Source organism: Pangasianodon hypophthalmus, chromosome 28 (assembly GCF_027358585.1).
Source record: "Pangasianodon hypophthalmus isolate fPanHyp1 chromosome 28, fPanHyp1.pri, whole genome shotgun sequence".
Lineage (NCBI taxonomy): Eukaryota > Metazoa > Chordata > Actinopteri > Siluriformes > Pangasiidae > Pangasianodon > Pangasianodon hypophthalmus.
The window spans coordinates 13,759,799-13,780,050 of NC_069737.1; the positions used below are offsets into that span (position 1 = coordinate 13,759,799).

A 20,252-nucleotide genomic window follows, 5' to 3' on the forward strand; every position below is an offset into this window, starting at 1 on the left:
GCATTTAAGTGGTGAAAGTGGGACGGGTAGTTTGAATTTGTGAGCAGCTGTTTGAATTTAGTTTATTTTTTTTTTATTTTGTTTTTTGTCTAACAGTACAGTAAGCTACTGCCACGAAGCTGAAAATCTCATTGAAATGTGAGCTGTAATTTTGCTGAGGTCGAGAGAATAAATTACTCCAGTGAAAGAAATGATATTCATAAAAATCTTTTATTTATTATTTTTTGTAATCAGCAGTTTACAACTGAATGTTTAGGGCAGAGTACACCGAACAAAAGAACCGACATTAAGAGCTTAAACGTAATCTTCACTAGAATAAAGCTGGAATACACACAGGCCTAATGAAAACACACACACACAAACACACACACACTTGTCCCGTTGTGTAAAGGATGTAAAATGTTATTGTTTATTCATATCGAGTGTTTGTGATAATGTAGGTATCAATATTTGCCTGATACCAACTAGTCTAGAGGGAAAAGAAAAAAAAAAAAGTTTGTCAGTAATAGGGATTTATCTCTAACTTTTAACACAAATTCAGTTTGGGAGTAATCCTTGTTTCCTTAGATTCCTTTTCAGCTGTATGTTATCTATTTAAATTTTAATTATTTTATATAAATCATTTATTTTATGTCAGGAAACCATGTTTCACCATCACTGGCTGAACACGATGCGTCATAAACGGGAAATATTACATCCATGATTGAGATGCATTGAGATGGAGGGAAGTGGTTAACGGCTGTCTTTTTCAGTATAATATTTACTTCTGCTTAGTTGTATTTGTGGTGTAGATAAATGAATACGTTAAAATTAGACTGTGCCTTACAATAATATGGTGACTCAACTCAATTCAGAGACACACAGAGAGAGAGAGAGAGAGAGAGAGAGAGAGAGAGAGACGCACATGTTTTTATGTTTGTGCTACATTTGTGGTTTCTGTTATGTTTGAGTTGTGTTTATGTAGAAAAAACATTAATTGAGAATCAATTGAAAAAAAAAGATGCAGTGCAAAGAATAAACAATAATAAAACTACTACTTAGAATTAGCACATTAATATAAACCTGTGATTTGTCTTACAGCTGAACTCTGTTAGAGCTGCTATAGAAAAGTAACCCTCCAATGAGATTTGAGATTTCAGCAGCTCCATGGTATAAATAATGATTAATGTGTTGTGTAAAGTGGACACACACCAGGTATGTGAAAGACACCAGTCAGCTAAATTCAGAGTAAAACAGCGATGCCTATGTAGCGGGACCAAGGTACCAATAAGAATTTAGATTACTGACCACGCCACCCAGGGGAGTTATGCCCCCCTTAGGAAAACTAACTATACAAAAACACCCACATTAAGTCCACATAAGGAACACTGGTTCGTACACAAGTGAACAGAGACAGGATTCACACTAAACAATTTCTTTATTGAATTCCTTTCAATGATTTTGTTACAACTCATAAAAAAAAAAAAGAATAGCAAACACCGCAAATATAACCAGGGTTCAGTTATTCTGTAGGCCAACAGGACAGAACACAGACATAAATTAGGATAGGGGCTTACCACAGGGAGGCGATCTGAAAGGAGGGTCCAAAAAGACCACACGTGAAGCGCACACATACACTGCACAGCACACCCAGGTGACACTACACTGCCAGAAAGGTGAAAAACACACACACACACACACACACACACACACACACACACACACACACACACACACAGGTACCCAGCCACCAGGTGCCAAGCCTCCCTGCCAGCGTCCCCCAACTCCTGAAACAGAACACACAAAAAGAAATTAATAATTGTACAAACATCACCACTCTAACGATTTTAGCGCGCGGATGATCTAATTATACAAACTGCGCAACAATTACAAAAAAAAACCTGAATACGCAGTATCACAAACAAAACAATAAAGAAATTCGCTAGAAACAAAACAGCAGCTCGCCGTCAGCAGACGGCCCCAATGGTTTGAAGTCACAGCAGCAAATCAGCAGCAGAAGTCACCTGCTAAATAAAGGACACCAAACGCACCTATAAGCTCATATATAACTAGCTAATTAAAAAAAAAAAAAAAGATAAGAATTAACATAGCGACATACCACAAGCAGCGATGCAAAGGAGCTTCTTTTAAAAAAAAAAGGGGAAACCTCCCAGTCAACCGACCACACAGCCTAATAGGGGCAGGTAACAGTGAATCAAGTGGCATACTAAAGCCAATATACTAATACAGCAAGAAAGCTACATACCGGAACGCAGGAACCGATGCAACACAACCTCAGGCTTACAACACTCACAGATGAGATATACGCACTGTAAGCGCAAACAAGCAGCAACAAACTCCTGGAGCAGGACTCCAACAACTGCACCCTTTACAATCAAGGCACAGACCTCTACAGGCTCCGACTCACAGGAGAAAACCCAGGGTAGACGAGCAAACCAACAAAAACTGCCACTTACCTTAGCATCGCCAACGCCGTGCTTTTAAAGGAGCTCCGAGGCTAACAATTGTTACAAATCAGTCGCATCTAGTGATGTCATACAGGTGCGACACAACACCGTTGCTGTGGCTTAAAGACACAGGCACCTCAACATCTATCCACTACACTTGAGTAAAGAGGTGTAGTTGTATAGTTGTGTCCTCAGAGAAACAGAGAGGAGTAATTCAGTGTTTTAGTGAGTCTTTAACAGATTAGGGATGTTTCAGTGTGTTTAGGTGTGAGTGGAGATGGTGGTAGATATCTATGAAAGTGTGAATGTTTAGAGAATATTGCTGCTATGATTTCAAAATGAAGCATCAAAAGCTTCACAAGACAGCTTCATATGTTTAAGGTGATTTAATGAGCTGTGCTTATATTATAACTAGTGACTATATGTGACATATGTGAAAAAAATAACAAAATTTTAAGTATCTAGTATGAGCCTAAAATCACAAATAACTTTGCTATTCCCACTGGAACTTCTAGGCCACAAAACCTGATGAAAAACAATCAGTAAAACATGGCAAATGTGCGCTTTAACACGTTTAACACTAGAGGGCAGTAAACATACAGATTCAATAATGAAATTTCAGCTCTAGCAGAAACTACACAGTTGTTGCTTGCTATCATGGGGGTATCCAGCTTGCTGAGAATTTTATAAAACCCTGAATTTGTGTACACTACTACTACTACTACGACTACACACACACACACACACACACACACATTAACTAATCTAATATTTTAATTTCTTTATTGCCACACAACAGGATCAGTGGTGCAGGTGTTCAACACAACTCAGTGTATACAAAAAATAGTTGAATGACAAGACAATAAGTACAAAATGAAGTGAAATTCTCTAATGTCTTTTAATAAAATAATCTTGAGTGAAATTCTATAATGTCGTACTGGGTATTTACAGACATGGACCTTTTTTGCAGATCCATCCAAACACTTTAAGGAGCAGGGCAGAGAAAATGTTGGCCATGTTAACATTAGACAACCAATTTATTAAAGGATTCTAACTAAAATAAAGGTAATGTCATGTTTTATTTTTACTGTTTACTATGCATTACTGAAGGATGCCATATACAGTGAGTAGTGACGGATGCAACTGCAGTTTAAGCAATATATACATTTCAATAATAAAAGTGCAATATACTCATGTGCAATATTTGTATATATTTTACAGTGTACTTCTTTTTACTTAATCTTAATTCACTATTTTTAAACTCTTTAATGTTAAGTGTAATGTTTGTGTCCTTTGTTGCTTTCTGAGAGTAGCCACACTAAATTACGTTGTATTGTATACAATGACAATAAAGTATCTTACTCTATTATTATTATTAAAGAGCAACGTTATACATTTGTAGTTACATTTCATGTTGTGGAATGTCCTTGAAACAAGTTACCTGGTGTTATCACTTACGTTATAAGTATATATTTATAAACAATTGTTCCTTCACCAGCATCTCTTTTTTCTTGAGCTTTAAGATAATTGATAAAAAAGCTTAGTTTATCATGTTACCCTGAAACCGGGAAATGCAATCTCCTCTGTCCTGACTGTTTTACCATGTCTGAGAGAGTGCTGACACTGGAGACTCCTTCCATAAATGCTGAATTAACGTCTCCTAACAGTTTCATCATATCAACAATTACACTTTTTTTTGTTAAACAGCAGTACATTTTTTTAATCTAATTATTATTAATCTTAGATTATAGGCAGCATCAGTGCATTACAGGGCAATTTAACACCCTCTGAGGAAGAGCTATCTACAGTACAAACTCTTCCACAAGGACATTCAGCAAGATAATCATTCATATAAGGAACATCTTTTAAGTAAAAATCCATCTAATTACTAATTTACACTGAGGCTTCAACAACTGGCCTACATGAAAATGTTTCTAGCAAACCAATTCCTGAATGAAATAGTTGTTTTTGTACACTAAATTACCATTATTTAAATTATAACAATGATTTAGTCAATCCACTTATTGGTCTGTTTTTGGGAGGAAACCTGAGAACCCTGAGGAAACATGTAAAACTCCACACAGACAGTAACCTGAGCTGAGGATCAAACCAAAGACCCTCGAGCTGTGAGGTAGATTCATTACCCACTGAACCACAGAATTACTTCTTAGTGTTTAGAAGGAGTTACCTACCAAGTCGATCTCGTTAAATTCACATGTCGATTCGGCAAATAAACTATAAATTGTGTTTATTTTTTAAACAAAGGTTAAAAAAAACACAATGCATAAAACATTTTATTTGGATGCGGGCTTTTGAGCAAAAGAAATATATTTTCAAGAGGTTCAAGAAGTTAAAATATAATTCATTGACATGTTAAGTTTAGCCAAGCTACCCTCTGTTAAAATCTTCCATCTAAATAAAAAATTTCTTTTCACATATCCAGCCATAAGGCTCACAGCATTCACCATCATTCCATGTATTTAGGAAATCTATTGTTCCACCTTGTGGAATGTAGCCAGTTATAGCGCAGTCCTCTTTTCCTCCATGATCATTGGGTTCCCTCTGGCTCCAGTACCTGAAAGCACACAGAGAATCAGCACATCTGGAGCTTCAGACTGAGAGAACTGAGAGCATCTTCAGGTCAGGTTCAGGTCAGTGATTTCTTACCCAGTGCCGTTGGTCAGTTCTGTACCGTCCACCCATTTCCACACCCCCTCAGTGTCTCTGTCACTCAGACCAATCCAAGCTGTTGCACTGAGCAGAGTTTTATTGATGAACTCCTGTTGTTTGTAGTAAAATATAAGAATAATAACATTTCAGTAAACTCCTACTGAGGTATAATAACTGGTAGTGCACTTTAGCATTTTAATACATGTAATGTGATTGTATTTTAGGCCCATGTGTAAGAAGAATTAAAAATGCTATCACTTTACTTCTGGTTGAGCTACATGCACAGGAAAACGTGTAGTTATATATAGTAGATCATGTCCAAATTTGACCCTGTAGAGTGTTTTTGCAGATATACACACATATATGCTTTGATACAACTACAAGAAATCCAGCTCATTAAAGCACAAAGTCACTGAGAAGCAGTGAATTGAGAAACAAAAGAGATAACCACTGTAAAGGCATCTTCATTTCTTTATTTTTCTTCAAATATCCCTTTTCAAACAGCACATTCTCTCTCTCTATCTCTCTCTCTCTCACCTGTTCCTCTCTGCTGTTTATGATCACCAGGTCTGCTCCTCTCTCTCTGCAGTCCCGTCTGCTCTCAGTCCAGTTCTTCTTCTCAGTAGAGTTGTAGTAAAGACTGGAGTTGAAGTAGATCCATACACCTTTAATGTCTCTCGCTGGCAGGAAGATATTTTCATAGACACAAGCGCTTTCATTAAAGTAGTGCATTAAGAGGGTAAATATACTCATCCAACAATCAGTCTGTTAAACAGTAACTCCAGTGTCCTTTTTTTTGTTGTTATACCTTTGTGGTCACACACCATCTACGACATGTTATCATAATCACTGGGGAGTGAGTCATTTATAAAGTCACTATATCTTATATATTTGCTGGTATAAGGTTATTTTCACAGCTAGAACACACAACTGACAGAATGAATCTAAAGGAGTCTTTTAATTCCCTGTGTTTCATTATGACTCGATAAAGCCTGTCGTGTTTGTGCCCTCAACAAAACATAACAGCACAACACAGCCTGTGTTGTCTCTCTCTCGCTTCTTCATTTTCACTCAACATGTGTTCTAACTGGCACAGCTTTAGTAAGCACTCATTTAAAACCAGACACATGGAAACTGTAAGATTCGAGTTTTTGATTTTTTTTTCATAAGTTCCTCTAAAAACCTTCAATTAGTCAGTGACCAAGTTCAGGAAGTCTCATCTGGAGCCCATCTCTATCATGCTCTAATTTTTTTCATTCTGTAATGAACCACACCACACCCTGATTTCTGATTACTTAATTCTCAGTCTCTCCTCATAAGTAAGTGTACCAAAAAAGCCTTTTTCACATTCTGCTTGACAGCATTAGTATTGTTTACTATGTTGTGCCAAAATCAGCTAAGCTAGCTAAATTTCTCTGAAGAAGGCAGTGAGGTTGCAGTGACTGCATATGTGACCAATTATGTGATGCGATGTGTTCCTTTTATCACGTCCTTAAGGTTTTCTTTTGTGATTTCTTGGCACCGTAGAAGCAACCAGTTTGAGCCAGTTTTATTGTGCACCTACAGTCCGGTAAACTCATGTCTTAACCCTGTGTTTACCCCTTCTTTTGTTAGATTGATGTGAATAGTTACCAGTAAGATGTAGATCCTCCTTTTCCCCATAATCAGTCATGTGTTAGAATTATAAAGTTTATGAACTGATGTATCTGTGATTTTGATTCAGTCTGTCACTTTTCGCTGAACTGTTACTCTTTGTTCTTCTTCAGGGTGGAATTTTCCCCACCACACATTGAGATATTTTTTTTTTCCAATGCATAAATCACCCGCTCAGTGACTCCCAGTGAAGCTAAGTGTCTGGCTAGGACACAAAATTTTAAAAGTGTGCTGTCCAATGAATGTTAATCTTTCCATTAAAATTAAGTTGACTTGAATCTGTCACAGGATCCCATTGATCGCATGTGTCAGTGGAGCTCAATCAGTCGTGTATCTACTGCCTTCGAGAGAAATTGAGAAATTTGTCTCAATCTCCAACACAACCCCTGGGACCTCATTTGTAAAACCTTTCCTGCATTACAGAGTGTGCAGAGTGCATGCACACAAAAAAAATGCAAATTGCCTCATACGTATCTGAACTGTGGTGAACAGAAAAGCATCTCAGAATGCACAATACATTGCCAGAAAAACTGAACAGTTGAAATTGTATGCAGGAATACATGGCAAGAGGAAGAGCACATGTGATAAAATGTTTATTTCTCAGTTTTGAGGGACTTCTGATAAGAGCATATAGTCAATAACGGACTGGAAACCACGGGATGAGGAAATATTATTATTGTATCAATATTGTTATTATGGGCACAAAGAGATTTAGAATATTTAGACCATCAGGACAAAGTTTTCAGCCTTTGTGTTTTGAAACCATCATCATTTTCCTTTTAAGTGGTAAGTATAGTGACAATAGGTCAGTGCTAAGCCTGTGAACTGACTGCTGAAATGTAATTGGTTGATGGTGGCCATGTTTTTTTAATTTTTTATTAACATTTTTGATTTTGATTGGACTTCCATCTCACTATAAAAACTTTATTATCCAGTCTCGGTGGTGAGATCAGTTATAGATGGGTTAAAGGTGAGACCAGACTAATTTACATATTAATAAAAACATCTCAGAATCCTCCTTTGAATAACAGGAAGTGTATAAAAGCTACACAGCTCAGCTTTTAGATACATTTGGAGGGAAATTATTACATAACTGAGTTGTTAAGGTACTCGACAATGATTCTTCTGAGAATATGTGACAGTTTTGCAGTGAAGTATTACTCACCTAGTTTAGAAAGCCTCTGGAGTTCCTCTCTATCCTTCTGTAACTGGTCTCTCTCTTTAGTCAGGTTGATGAATTTGATCCACAGCACTGTGATGGCAGTCAGCAGGAGAACACACAGCAGCAGCACACACACAGCAGTCACTCTGTAACATCTGCTCCATGCAGTGTCTCCTCCTAATGGGGAATGGCCACAGAGACATGTCTCTTTTCATGTTATGTACAAATTCACAACAACTTAACAGATGTCAACTGCAAAAAATGAAAATAACTGTTCTTGCAAATGTGTAAAATGAACATGCAACTCTCTGCTCATGTACTTTATGCTGACATTCTTTACCGATCGTGCTGCTGTCATTGGAAAACCTTTAAAATATCCAGCAGCTTTGATGTGTATTGGATGTTGAGACATTTCCTCAACAGCTAATAACCTAATGAGTATGTGTACACTATTTATATATAGCATAGTATACAGACTCACAGACCATGGCTACTTTATTAGTAATACATTTGTACACCTGGACTTTCATGCAATTATGTAACTAAGGAGGGTCTTAATCAGTTTCCCAGAAAGCCACGCTTTTTTAATTAAAATGTGCAAAGGTTTGGATACCCTTCCAGTGTCTTGGCAATGCTGGAATTGGCAACGAACTCCAGTTCCCAGACTGCTTCATAGCCTTCAAAAATGGCCACTTCAACACTGTCATGTTCCCATTCGACTCAATCACACACTGACATATCTACAGTATATACAGACAAAACACTCAAAAGACACAAAGTATCACTCCAAGTATCACTCCACCAATACACATTTTTGTAGACCTACTGTCAGAGCTGCAGTTAGAAAATAAACAAGTACTGAAGAATCAGCTTTGAGAATTCAACAGCACTGGGGTATACTTTTGCAAAACATTGAATATTTTTCTTGAGCTGAAAACTGGAATTTTCTCTCTTCCTTCTCTGTGTTACATCTAACAGCATCTGCACTCTCATAAACATCCCTCATCATCTCCACTCACTCAGAAACACACTGAAACGTCTTTAATCTATAAGCGCCTGAATTACTGCATCTCTGCATGTAGATACACGTTTAGCCTTGCAAACCTAAACACTTACCTGTGTGTGGATCTGTGTCTAGGTCTCTCTTTGTGTCACTGCTTTTCTTCTCTGCATCAGGGTCATGACCTCTAACAGCGTCTGCACTCTCATAGATATCTACCACAACTTCTATTCGCTCAGAAGAACGCTGATGCATCTCTAATCTATAAAAGACTCACTAAAACACTAAATTACTGTGTCTCTGCGTGAGCACGAGTGAATGGCTGCACGTCCTTACTAGTGTACACTGAATTAAATATGCTGCTGTATGTAAAGGAAGTTACGACAGAGGACGGTGCGTCAGTGGCTCTTTGTGAAGACATTTGAGCTGCAATTCTCATGCATACTGTAGATATTCATGTTTAAGTAAAGAAGTTATATAAATATCAAAATCACATTATTCTGTTATAATGATGTAGATATTGTACTTGCATCATATTTCTTGCTCATAACATCATTACACAAAGATAGATGAGGATAGATGCAAGTGATGCAGCAAAACACTGGACAATACTTCGCCCCAAACAAGGAAACACGAGGGTTATGAATACACAAATTAATCAAGGGCAAACTGAACACAGGTGAGAATGATCATGACACATAGGGGAGACAACCAATGACAAGACACGGGTAGAAACAGAACATAAACCAAAACAAAACACAAGTGGCAAAGTAAACAAAACATATGACAGTACGGAAGCATGCGCTGTCACGCTATGGGCTGCTTAAGTGCGTTGAGCGTTGAAAGGTTGGTGGTGCAGCCCGCTTTATATCGGGCTGCACCACCAACCCAGTCTCACAGAAAAAACTTCCACCTCAGCACCTACTACACGATGAACATCAACATTTAGTCACAAGCATACATTGCATATCAACATATTAGTCATTCACTCGAATGCTCCATATGCCACTTTCTCTACCAACGTAATTTAACCAATTTCGCCCACTACTATCACTATGCTATTTGAATAAGATACTATATCAATATGCAATAAAGGCTGTTATAGCAGCAAAGTGTGGACCAACTCCATATTAACGCTCATAGTTTTGGAATGGGATGTTCAACAAGCACATATGGGTGTGATGATCAGGTGTCCACATAATTTGGGCCAAATACTGTATTTCTGCATGAATAATCCTAACTGTAAATATCACATCTCAGCCAATGTAGTGTAAATTTACAACACAAATCAGGCAAAACCCCATCAATCTTGTTAAAGAACTGTGCTTTAGCTTTGGCTTCTCATGGTTAGCAAGACTAGACTAGCACCTAAATACTTAGCTACATAAATAACCCTAACCCAGAACCTTCTAGAGACAGTAACTATTATATTGACGGTATTCATTTACTGCTGTTATAAACCATTTTTGTCACTGATATGAAGCAACAGGAGCAAAGTATCCACTTGTGTTGTTTTCTGATTGTGCTACATTCATCCACAAAGGAAGGCCCTGTGGTTTAACATGTCTCTCGAGTGTCTGTCACAGAAAACCACACAGTTAAAAGCACACTCTAAAAGGAACAAGCAAGCATGGGCAAGGGAAAGTGGGCCTTTCAATAAAAATACTGGGTTTCATTCCTTCAGAAGATATCAGTTCACAAATGTGAACTGAAATGTTTGAGACAAGGGGCTTTATCCATCCATTACTGCGTAACTACATTATCAAAGCATGATAATACAAATAATATACATTCATTGGCCACAAAAGAGAGAAAGAGAGGGAGAGAGACTGGCATGTTTTGCTGTGATGAATTCTCTTTGAAAATGAGTATGTGCCACAGATCTTGATATAGGTCTGTCTGTTCCACAGATCTGAGATCAGTTTTTTCATTTTCATCATGGTTAAAATCTCAGACACAATAAATCAGCACCTGCCAAGTGGAGATGCTAGTCTAAGAGCTAAGTTTCTGAAAGACAAGCACAGCCATCACTATTCACTGTTGCTAACAGCTAGTGAAAGTTTTTTAGCTATGAAAGAGCACCACAGATATGTTCTGGTGCATCGTCCAGTATTGAGGCTAAGGAACAGACAGGTGAAGAAAGAAAATTGAGCTAGTTATTTGGAGGCAGCTTCAGGCTTTATCAACTAATTCTGTATAAGAACTGTGTGCAGGGTAAAATGTAAAGCAAAATTAATTAAAGTTGCTTGTTGTATAGCTAGAGCTCCACAGTTCCTTATTATTCTGCAATGCCAAATGGTAATAATGATACTAATCCTCATGATAGTTGAACTTGGTAACTCTAGCTGAAATTTACTCTACAGGCCACGTAGGTCCTGGGGGTGGAGCTTTGTGAACATGAACAGGAATTGGTCATGTTGGTCATGGACAACGAGTAAAAAAAATAATGATAATAATTCAAATGCTGAACCCACCCACCTAACCATCAGAGACTTAATCTTACAGCACGTGAAATTACGGCCTTTACGGGTACCAGCAGCATTAGTTAGGTGTATACCGGGAGCCAGGGCAACAGATGTACAGTACACCCCTCGATTCTCACTCAGAGAGAGTGAGAGACGCAACAAGTAATGCTAGCATTCACAGGTTTTTATTTATTTATTTATTTTCCAGAGCTCGCTACTCCAGACTTCAGCTAGTCAACGACAATAACAACAGCAATCAGTTACTTTACCTCTACAGCGTTACAGAAAATGGTGGATTCACACCCCTCGTGTTAACGTTAATGTAGCTAGTTAGTGTTAGGAATATACTGTAGTTTACATGTTCCAACAGAAAGAGAAGTGTTTGATATCGGGTGTGGTAGGACTGTTATCAGCACATTTGTTTGCTTGTGTGTGTGTGTGCGCTAAATTAGATCGAGTGGATTAAATCAAGTAGAGCAGTAAAGTAGAACAGTAAAGTAAATTAAAAGTAATTTAAAGTAAATGCAGTAGATCAGTACATATACACATATTTCTGAGTGTGAGTGTATTTTACCTGAGCTCTCAGATTGCATGAAGTTTCTGGTCCTCTGGGTCTCCAAACTGACATTCACATCTTCATATGATTTCTTATTGTCAAAGGAATCAGCTCTATTGTCTGCAGTAACTTCTATATTTGCATAAATCTGCTCACTTATCTCCATTCTTCTCTTTGCAGTAATCCTGAGCTCTCAGTGAGGTATGTATCACTGATCCAGCTTATAGAGGGCACTTGTACCGGTATTTAATGGTCTAAAACTACACTCAGAGTGGCTGTCTGAAGGAGCACTGCCTAGGTGATTGTGTGTGTTGCTGTTATGTTGAAAGCCTATTTCCTGGTTTATTCATTTTAAACATTCAGCGAGCAGAAAGTGTGATCATTGTCTTATTTCTGGGTGTGAAACTGACACTCTGTGAAGACACTTTATGCAGGAAGGCCTTAATGCAGCAGTGACTCATGTCACTACACAGTCATGTGACTACCAGACACCCCACCTGAGGAGTTTACTGAACATTTTATTAGAATGAAGTTAATCAAAGTTTATTCTAAATGTTTTGAATTGACCTGCATGGATTACTGGATCCTGAAGTGAAGCAGCTCCACCCCACCCCAGGCTGCTGCATCATCAGAGGTTACATCTGTTCATAAAGTAAAGTGAAAAAGCAGACTGCAGTTTGATAGCATTGTCATGTTCAGAAAAGTAATAAATTAGCAGATTTTTTTTTTGTTACATGAACTAATACAATTTATACTACAGCATTCCTGAATTCTTAAATCTGATTGCTCAGAAGGTACTGACTAATTTTCTGTAACAGCAGATCTGACAGTAATCAGGGTGTTCGGGGGGTCCTGAAAAAGTCTTAATTGAAATTGCATGGTCTTAAATTTAGTTTCAGACAGGTGTCTTTTATTACCTTTTTTTGTCTCGTTCATGTTTTTTAAAAAAAAAAAAAAAACCACCTGACACCATGCATTATTCTGAGTTCAGCTACCATTAACGTGCGCAGGCTCTGTCGACATGAGTAAACATAAATTTGACCCAAAGTGACAGGAGAAGAGCAAATACTCCTGCTGACGCCTGCAGACACCCTAGTAATGCTGGCTGCAAGGCAAATCACACGTTTATACACTATATTACCAAAAGTATTCGGTCACCTGCCTTGACTCACATATGAACTTAAGTGCCATCCCATTCCTAACCCATAGGGTTCAATATGATGTCGGTCCACCTTTTGCAGCTATTACAGCTTCAGCTCTTCTGGAAAGGCTGTCCACAAGGTTGAGGAGTGTGTTTATAGGAATTTTTGACCATTCTTCCAAAAGCGCATTGGTGAGGTCACACACTGATGTTGGTCGAGAAGGCCTGGCTCTCAGTCTCCGCTCTAATTCATCCCAAAGGTGTTCTATCGGGTTCAGGTCAGGACTCTGTACAGGCCAGTCAAGTTCATCCACACCAGACTCTGTCATCCATGTCTTTATGGACCTTGCTTTGTGCACTGGTGGACAGTCATGTTGGAAGAGGAAGGGGCCCGCTCCAAACTGTTCCCACAAGGTTTGGAGCATGGAATTGTCCAAAATGTTTTGGTATCCTGAAGCATTCAAAGTTCCTTTCACTGGAACTAAGGGGCCAAGCCCAACTCCTGAAAAACAACCCCACACCATAATTCCTCCTCCACCAAATTTCACACTCGGCACAATGCAGTCCGAAATGTACCGTTCTCCTGGCAACCTCCAAACCCAGACTCGTCCATCAGATTGCCAGATGGAAAAGCATGATTCATCACTCCAGAGAACGCGTCTCCACTGCTCTAGAGTCCAGTGGCGGCGTGCTTTACACCACTGCATCCAACGCTTTGCATTGCACTTGGTGATGTGTGGCTTGGATGCAGCTGCTCGGCCATGGAAACCCATTCCATGAAGCTCTCTGCGTACTGTACTTGGGCTAATCTGAAGGTCACATGAAGTTTGGAGCTCTGTAGCAATTGACTGTGAAGAAAGTCGATGACCTCTTTGCACTATACGCTTCAGCATCCGCTGACCCCTCTCCGTCAGTTTACGTGGCCTACCACTTCGTGGCTGAGTTGCTGTTGTTCCCAAACTCTTCCATTTTGTTATGATAAAGCTGACAGCTGACTGTGGAATATTTAGGAGCGAGGAAATTTCACGACTGGATTTGTTGCACAGGTGGCATCCTATGACAGTTCCACGCTGGAATTCATTGAGCTCCTGAGAGCGGCCCATTCTTTCACAAATGTTTGTAAAAACAGTCTGCATGCCTAAGTGCTTGATTTTATACACCTGTGGCCAGGCCAAGTGATTAGGACACTTTCTGATCATTTGGATGGGTGACCGAATACTTTTGGTAATATAGTGTATTTGTACACTCATTCTAATAAGTGATTGTTTCTCTAATGTTCTGCTGTCTTCACACTTTGACCACAGAAAGTTACTGCAGTTTCGTCTGTTCCTTTCCTGGCAGCCGAGCAATTAAGTCTTTATCTGCACACAGCACGCTTGAGTAAAGAGGTGCAGTTGTATAGTTGTGTCCTCAGAGAAACAGAGAGGAGTAATTCAGTGTTTTAGTGAGTCTTTAACAGATTAGGGATGTTTCAGTGTGTTTAGGTGTGAGTGGAGATGGTGGTAGATATCTATGAAAGTGTGAATGTTTAGAGAATATTGCTGCTATGATTTCAAAATGAAGCATCAAAAGCTTCACAAGACAGCTTCATATGTTTAAGGTGATTTAATGAGCTGTGCTTATATTATAACTAGTGACTATATGTGACATATGTGAAAAAAATAACAAAATTGTAAGTATCTAGTATGAGCCTAAAATCACAAATAACTTTGCTATTCCCACTGGAACTTCTAGGCCACAAAACCTGATGAAAAACAATCAGTAAAACATGGCAAATGTGCGCTTTAACACGTTTAACACTAGAGGGCAGTAAACATACAGATTCAATAATGAAATTTCAGCTCTAGCAGAAACTACACAGTTGTTGCTTGCTATCATGGGGGTATCCAGCTTGCTGAGAATTTTATAAAACCCTGAATTTGTGTACACTACTACTACTACTACTACGACTACACACACACACACCCACACACACACACACTAACTAATCTAATATTTTAATTTCTTTATTGCCACACAACAGGATCATTGGTGCAGGTGTTCAACACAGCTCAGTGTATACAAAAAATAGTTGAATGACAGGACATTAAGTACAAAATGAAGTGAAATTCTCTAATGTCTTTTAATAAAATAATCTTGAGTGAAATTCTATAATGTCGTACTGGGTATTTACAGACATGGACCTTTTTTGCAGATCCATCCAAACACTTTAAGGAGCAGGGCAGGGAAAATGTTGGCCATGTTAACATTAGACAACCAATTTATTAAAGGATTCTAACTAAAATAAAGGTAATGTCATGTTTTATTTTTACTGTTTACTATGCATTACTGAAGGATGCCATATACAGTGAGTAATGACGGATGCAACTGCAGTTTAAGCAATATATACATTTCAATAATAAAAGTGCAATATACTCATGTGCAATATTTGTATATATTTTACAGTGTACTTCTTTTTACTTAATCTTAATTCACTATTTTTAAACTCTTTAATGTTAAGTGTAATGTTTGTGTCCTTTGTTGCTTTCTGAGAGTAGCCACACTAAATTACGTTGTATTGTATACAATGACAATAAAGTATCTTACTCTATTATTATTATTAAAGAGCAACGTTATACATTTGTAGTTACATTTCATGTTGTGGAATGTCCTTGAAACAAGTTACCTGGTGTTATCACTTACGTTATAAGTATATATTTATAAACAATTGTTCCTTCACCAGCATCTCTTTTTTCTTGAGCTTTAAGATAATTGATAAAAAAGCTTAGTTTATCATGTTACCCTGAAACCGGGAAATGCAATCTCCTCTGTCCTGACTGTTTTACCATGTCTGAGAGAGTGCTGACACTGGAGACTCCTTCCATAAATGCTGAATTAACGTCTCCTAACAGTTTCATCATATCAACAATTACACTTTTTTTTGTTAAACAGCAGTACATTTTTTTAATCTAATTATTATTAATCTTAGATTATAGGCAGCATCAGTGCATTACAGGGCAATTTAACACCCTCTGAGGAAGAGCTATCTACAGTACAAACTCTTCCACGAGGACATTCAGCAAGATAATCATTCATATAAGGAACATCTTTTAAGTAAAAATCCATCTAATTACTAATTTACACTGAGGCTTCAACAACTGGCCTACATGAAAATGTTTCTAGCAAACCAATTCCTGAATGAAATAGTTGTTTTTGTACACTAAATTACCATTATTTAAATTCTAACAATGATTTAGTCAATCCACTTATTGGTCTGTTTTTGGGAGGAAACCTGAGAACCCTGAGGAAACATGTAAAACTCCACACAGACAGTAACCTGAGCTGAGGATCAAACCAAAGACCCTCGAGCTGTGAGGTAGATTCATTACCCACTGAACCACAGAATTACTTCTTAGTGCTTAGAAGGAGTTACCTACCAAGTCGATCTCGTTAAATTCACATGTCGATTCGGCAAATAAACTATAAATTGTGTTTATTTTTTAAACAAAGGTTAAAAAAACACAATGCATAAAACATTTTATTTGGATGCGGGCTTTTGAGCAAAAGAAATATATTTTCAAGAGGTTCAAGAAGTTAAAATATAATTCATTGACATGTTAAGTTTAGCCAAGCTACCCTCTGTTAAAATCTTCCATCTAAATAAAAAATTTCTTTTCACATATCCAGCCATAAGGCTCACAGCATTCACCATCATTCCATGTATTTAGGAAATCTGTTGTTCCACCTTGTGGGATGTAGCCAGTTATAGCGCAGTCCTCTTTTCCTCTATGATCATTGGGTTCCCTCTGGCTCCAGTACCTGAAAGCACACAGAGAATCAGCACATCTGCAGCTTCAGACTGAGAGAACTGAGAGCATCTTCAGGTCAGGTTCAGGTCAGTGATTTCTTACCCAGTGCCGTTGGTCAGTTCTGTACCGTCCACCCATTTCCACACCCCCTCAGTGTCTTTGTCACTCAGACCAATCCAAGCTTTTGCACTGAGCAGAGTTTTATTGATGAACTCCTGTTGTTTGTAGTAAAATATAAGAATAATAACATTTCAGTAAACTCCTACTGAGGTATAATAACTGGTAGTGCACTTTAGCATTTTAATACATGTAATGTGATTGTATTTTAGGCCCATGTGTAAGAAGAATTAAAAATGCTATCACTTTACTTCTGGTTGAGCTACATGCACAGGAAAACGTGTAGTTATATATAGTAGATCATGTCCAAATTTGACCCTGTAGAGTGTTTTTGCAGATATACACACATATATGCTTTGATACAACTACAAGAAATCCAGCTCATTAAAGCACAAAGTCACTGAGAAGCAGTGAATTGAGAAACAAAAGAGATAACCACTGTAAAGGCATCTTCATTTCTTTATTTTTCTTCAAATATCCCTTTTCAAACAGCACATTCTCTCTCTCTATCTCTCTCTCTCTCACCTGTTCCTCTCTGCTGTTTATGATCACCAGGTCTGCTCCTCTCTCTCTGCAGTCCCGTCTGCTCTCAGTCCAGTTCTTCTTCTCAGTAGAGTTGTAGTAAAGACTGGAGTTGAAGTAGATCCATACACCTTTAATGTCTCTCGCTGGCAGGAAGATATTTTCATAGACACAAGCGCTTTCATTAAAGTAGTGCATTAAGAGGGTAAATATACTCATCCAACAATCAGTCTGTTAAACAGTAACTCCAGTGTCCTTTTTTTTGTTGTTATACCTTTGTGGTCACACACCATCTACGACATGTTATCATAATCACTGGGGAGTGAGTCATTTATAAAGTCACTATATCTTATATATTTGCTGGTATAAGGTTATTTTCACAGCTAGAACACACAACTGACAGAATGAATCTAAAGGAGTCTTTTAATTCCCTGTGTTTCATTATGACTCGATAAAGCCTGTCGTGTTTGTGCCCTCAACAAAACATAACAGCACAACACAGCCTGTGTTGTCTCTCTCTCGCTTCTTCATTTTCACTCAACATGTGTTCTAACTGGCACAGCTTTAGTAAGCACTCATTTAAAACCAGACACATGGAAACTGTAAGATTCGAGTTTTTGATTTTTTTTTCATAAGTTCCTCTAAAAACCTTCAATTAGTCAGTGACCAAGTTCAGGAAGTCTCATCTGGAGCCCATCTCTATCATGCTCTAATTTTTTTCGTTCTGTAATGAACCACACCACACCCTGATTTCTGATTACTTAATTCTCAGTCTCTCCTCATAAGTAAGTGTACCAAAAAAGCCTTTTTCACATTCTGCTTGACAGCATTAGTATTGTTTACTATGTTGTGCCAAAATCAGCTAAGCTAGCTAAATTTCTCTGAAGAAGGCAGTGAGGTTGCAGTGACTGCATATGTGACCAATTATGTGATGCGATGTTTTCCTTTTATCACGTCCTTAAGGTTTTCTTTTGTGATTTCTTGGCACCGTAGAAGCAACCAGTTTGAGCCAGTTTTATTGTGCACCTACAGTCCAGTAAACTCATGTCTTAACCCTGTGTTTACCCCTTCTTTTGTTAGATTGATGTGAATAGTTACCAGTAAGATGTAGATCCTCCTTTTCCCCATAATCAGTCATGTGTTAGAATTATAAAGTTTATGAACTGATGTATCTGTGATTTTGATTCAGTCTGTCACTTTTCGCTGAACTGTTACTCTTTGTTCTTCTTCAGGGTGGAATTTTCCCCACCACACATTGAGATATTTTTTTTTTCCAATGCATAAATCACCCGCTCAGTGACTCCCAGTGAAGCTAAGTGTCTGTCTAGGACACAAAATGACATTTTAAAAGTGTGCTGTCCAATGAATGTTAATCTTTCCATTAAAATTAAGTTGACTTGAATCTGTCACAGGATCCCATTGATCGCATGTGTCAGTGGAGCTCAATCAGTTGTGTATCTACTGCCTTCTATGGACATTTGTCTCAATCTCCAACACAACCCCTGGGACCTCATTTGTAAAACCTTTCCTGCATTACAGAGTGTGCAGAGTGCATGCACACAAAAAAAAATGCAAATTACCTCATACGTATCTGAACTGTGGTGAACAGAAAAGCATCTCAGAATGCACAATACATTGCCAGAAAAACTGAACAGTTGAAATTGTATGCAGGAATACATGGCAAGAGGAAGAGCAAATGTGATAAAATGTTTATTTCTCAGTTTTGAGGGACTTCTGATAAGAGCATATAGTCAATAACGGACTGGAAACCACAGGATGAGGAAATATTATTATTGTATCAATATTTTATTATGGGCACAAAGAGATTTAGAATATTTAGACCATCAGGACAAAGTTTTCAGCCTTTGTGTTTTGAAACCATCATATAGATGGGTTAAAGGTGAGACCAGACTAATTTACATATTAATAAAAACATCTCAGAATCCTCCAGTGTTTGAATAACAGGAAGTGTATAAAAGCTACACAGCTCAGCTTTTAGATACATTTGGAGGGAAACTATTACATAACTGAGTTGTTAAGGTACTCGACACTGATTCTTCTGAGAATATGTGACAGTTTTGCAGTGAAGTATTACTCACCTAGTTTAGAAAGCCTCTGGAGTTCCTCTCTATCCTTCTGTAACTGGTCTCTCTCTTTAGTCAGGTTGTTGTATCTGGTCTGTAGCTGGCTGTTTTCTGTATTCAGGTTGATGAATTTGATCCACAGCACTGTGATGGCAGTCAGCAGGAGAACACACAGCAGCAGCACACACACAGCAGTCACTCTGTAACATCTGCTCCATGCAGTGTCTCCTCCTAATGGGGAATGGCCACAGAGACCTGTCTCTTTTCATGTTATGTACAAATTCACAACAACTTAACAGATGTCAACTGCAAAAAATGAAAATAACTGTTTTTGCAAATGTGTAAAATGAACATGCAACTCTCTGCTCATGTACTTTACGCTGACATTCTTTACCGATCGTGCTGCTGTCATTGGAAAACCTTTAAAATATCCAGCAGCTTTGATGTGTATTGGATGTTGAGACATTTCCTCAACAGCTAATAACTTAATGAGTATGTGTACACTATTTATATATAGTGTAGTATACTCACTCACAGACTCACAGACCATGGCTACTTTATTAGTAATACATCTGTACACCTGGACTTTCATGCAATTATGTAACTAAAGAGGGCCTTAATCAATTTGGATACCCTTCCAGTGTCTT

At 38.1% G+C, this 20,252-nt stretch overlaps 1 protein-coding gene and 1 pseudogene across 1 annotated transcript; both read right to left on the bottom strand.

Annotated features, from left to right (window-relative positions):
* Positions 1-4,482: 4,482 nt before the first annotated feature.
* LOC117596660 (C-type lectin domain family 4 member E-like) lies at positions 4,483-9,198 on the bottom strand. The gene is made up of 5 exons (XM_034302295.2): positions 9,049-9,198; positions 7,936-8,109; positions 5,655-5,797; positions 5,115-5,227; positions 4,483-5,022 (listed from the first exon to the last, which is right to left on the bottom strand). The coding sequence occupies exons 1-5, from the start codon at positions 9,185-9,187 to the stop codon at positions 4,860-4,862; spliced, it is 732 nt and encodes a 243-aa protein (XP_034158186.1). The 5' UTR covers positions 9,188-9,198; the 3' UTR covers positions 4,483-4,859.
* Positions 9,199-15,122: 5,924 nt separating this feature from the next.
* Positions 15,123-20,252, bottom strand: part of LOC117596657 (C-type lectin domain family 10 member A-like) — an 80,778-nt pseudogene continuing 75,648 nt past the window's right edge.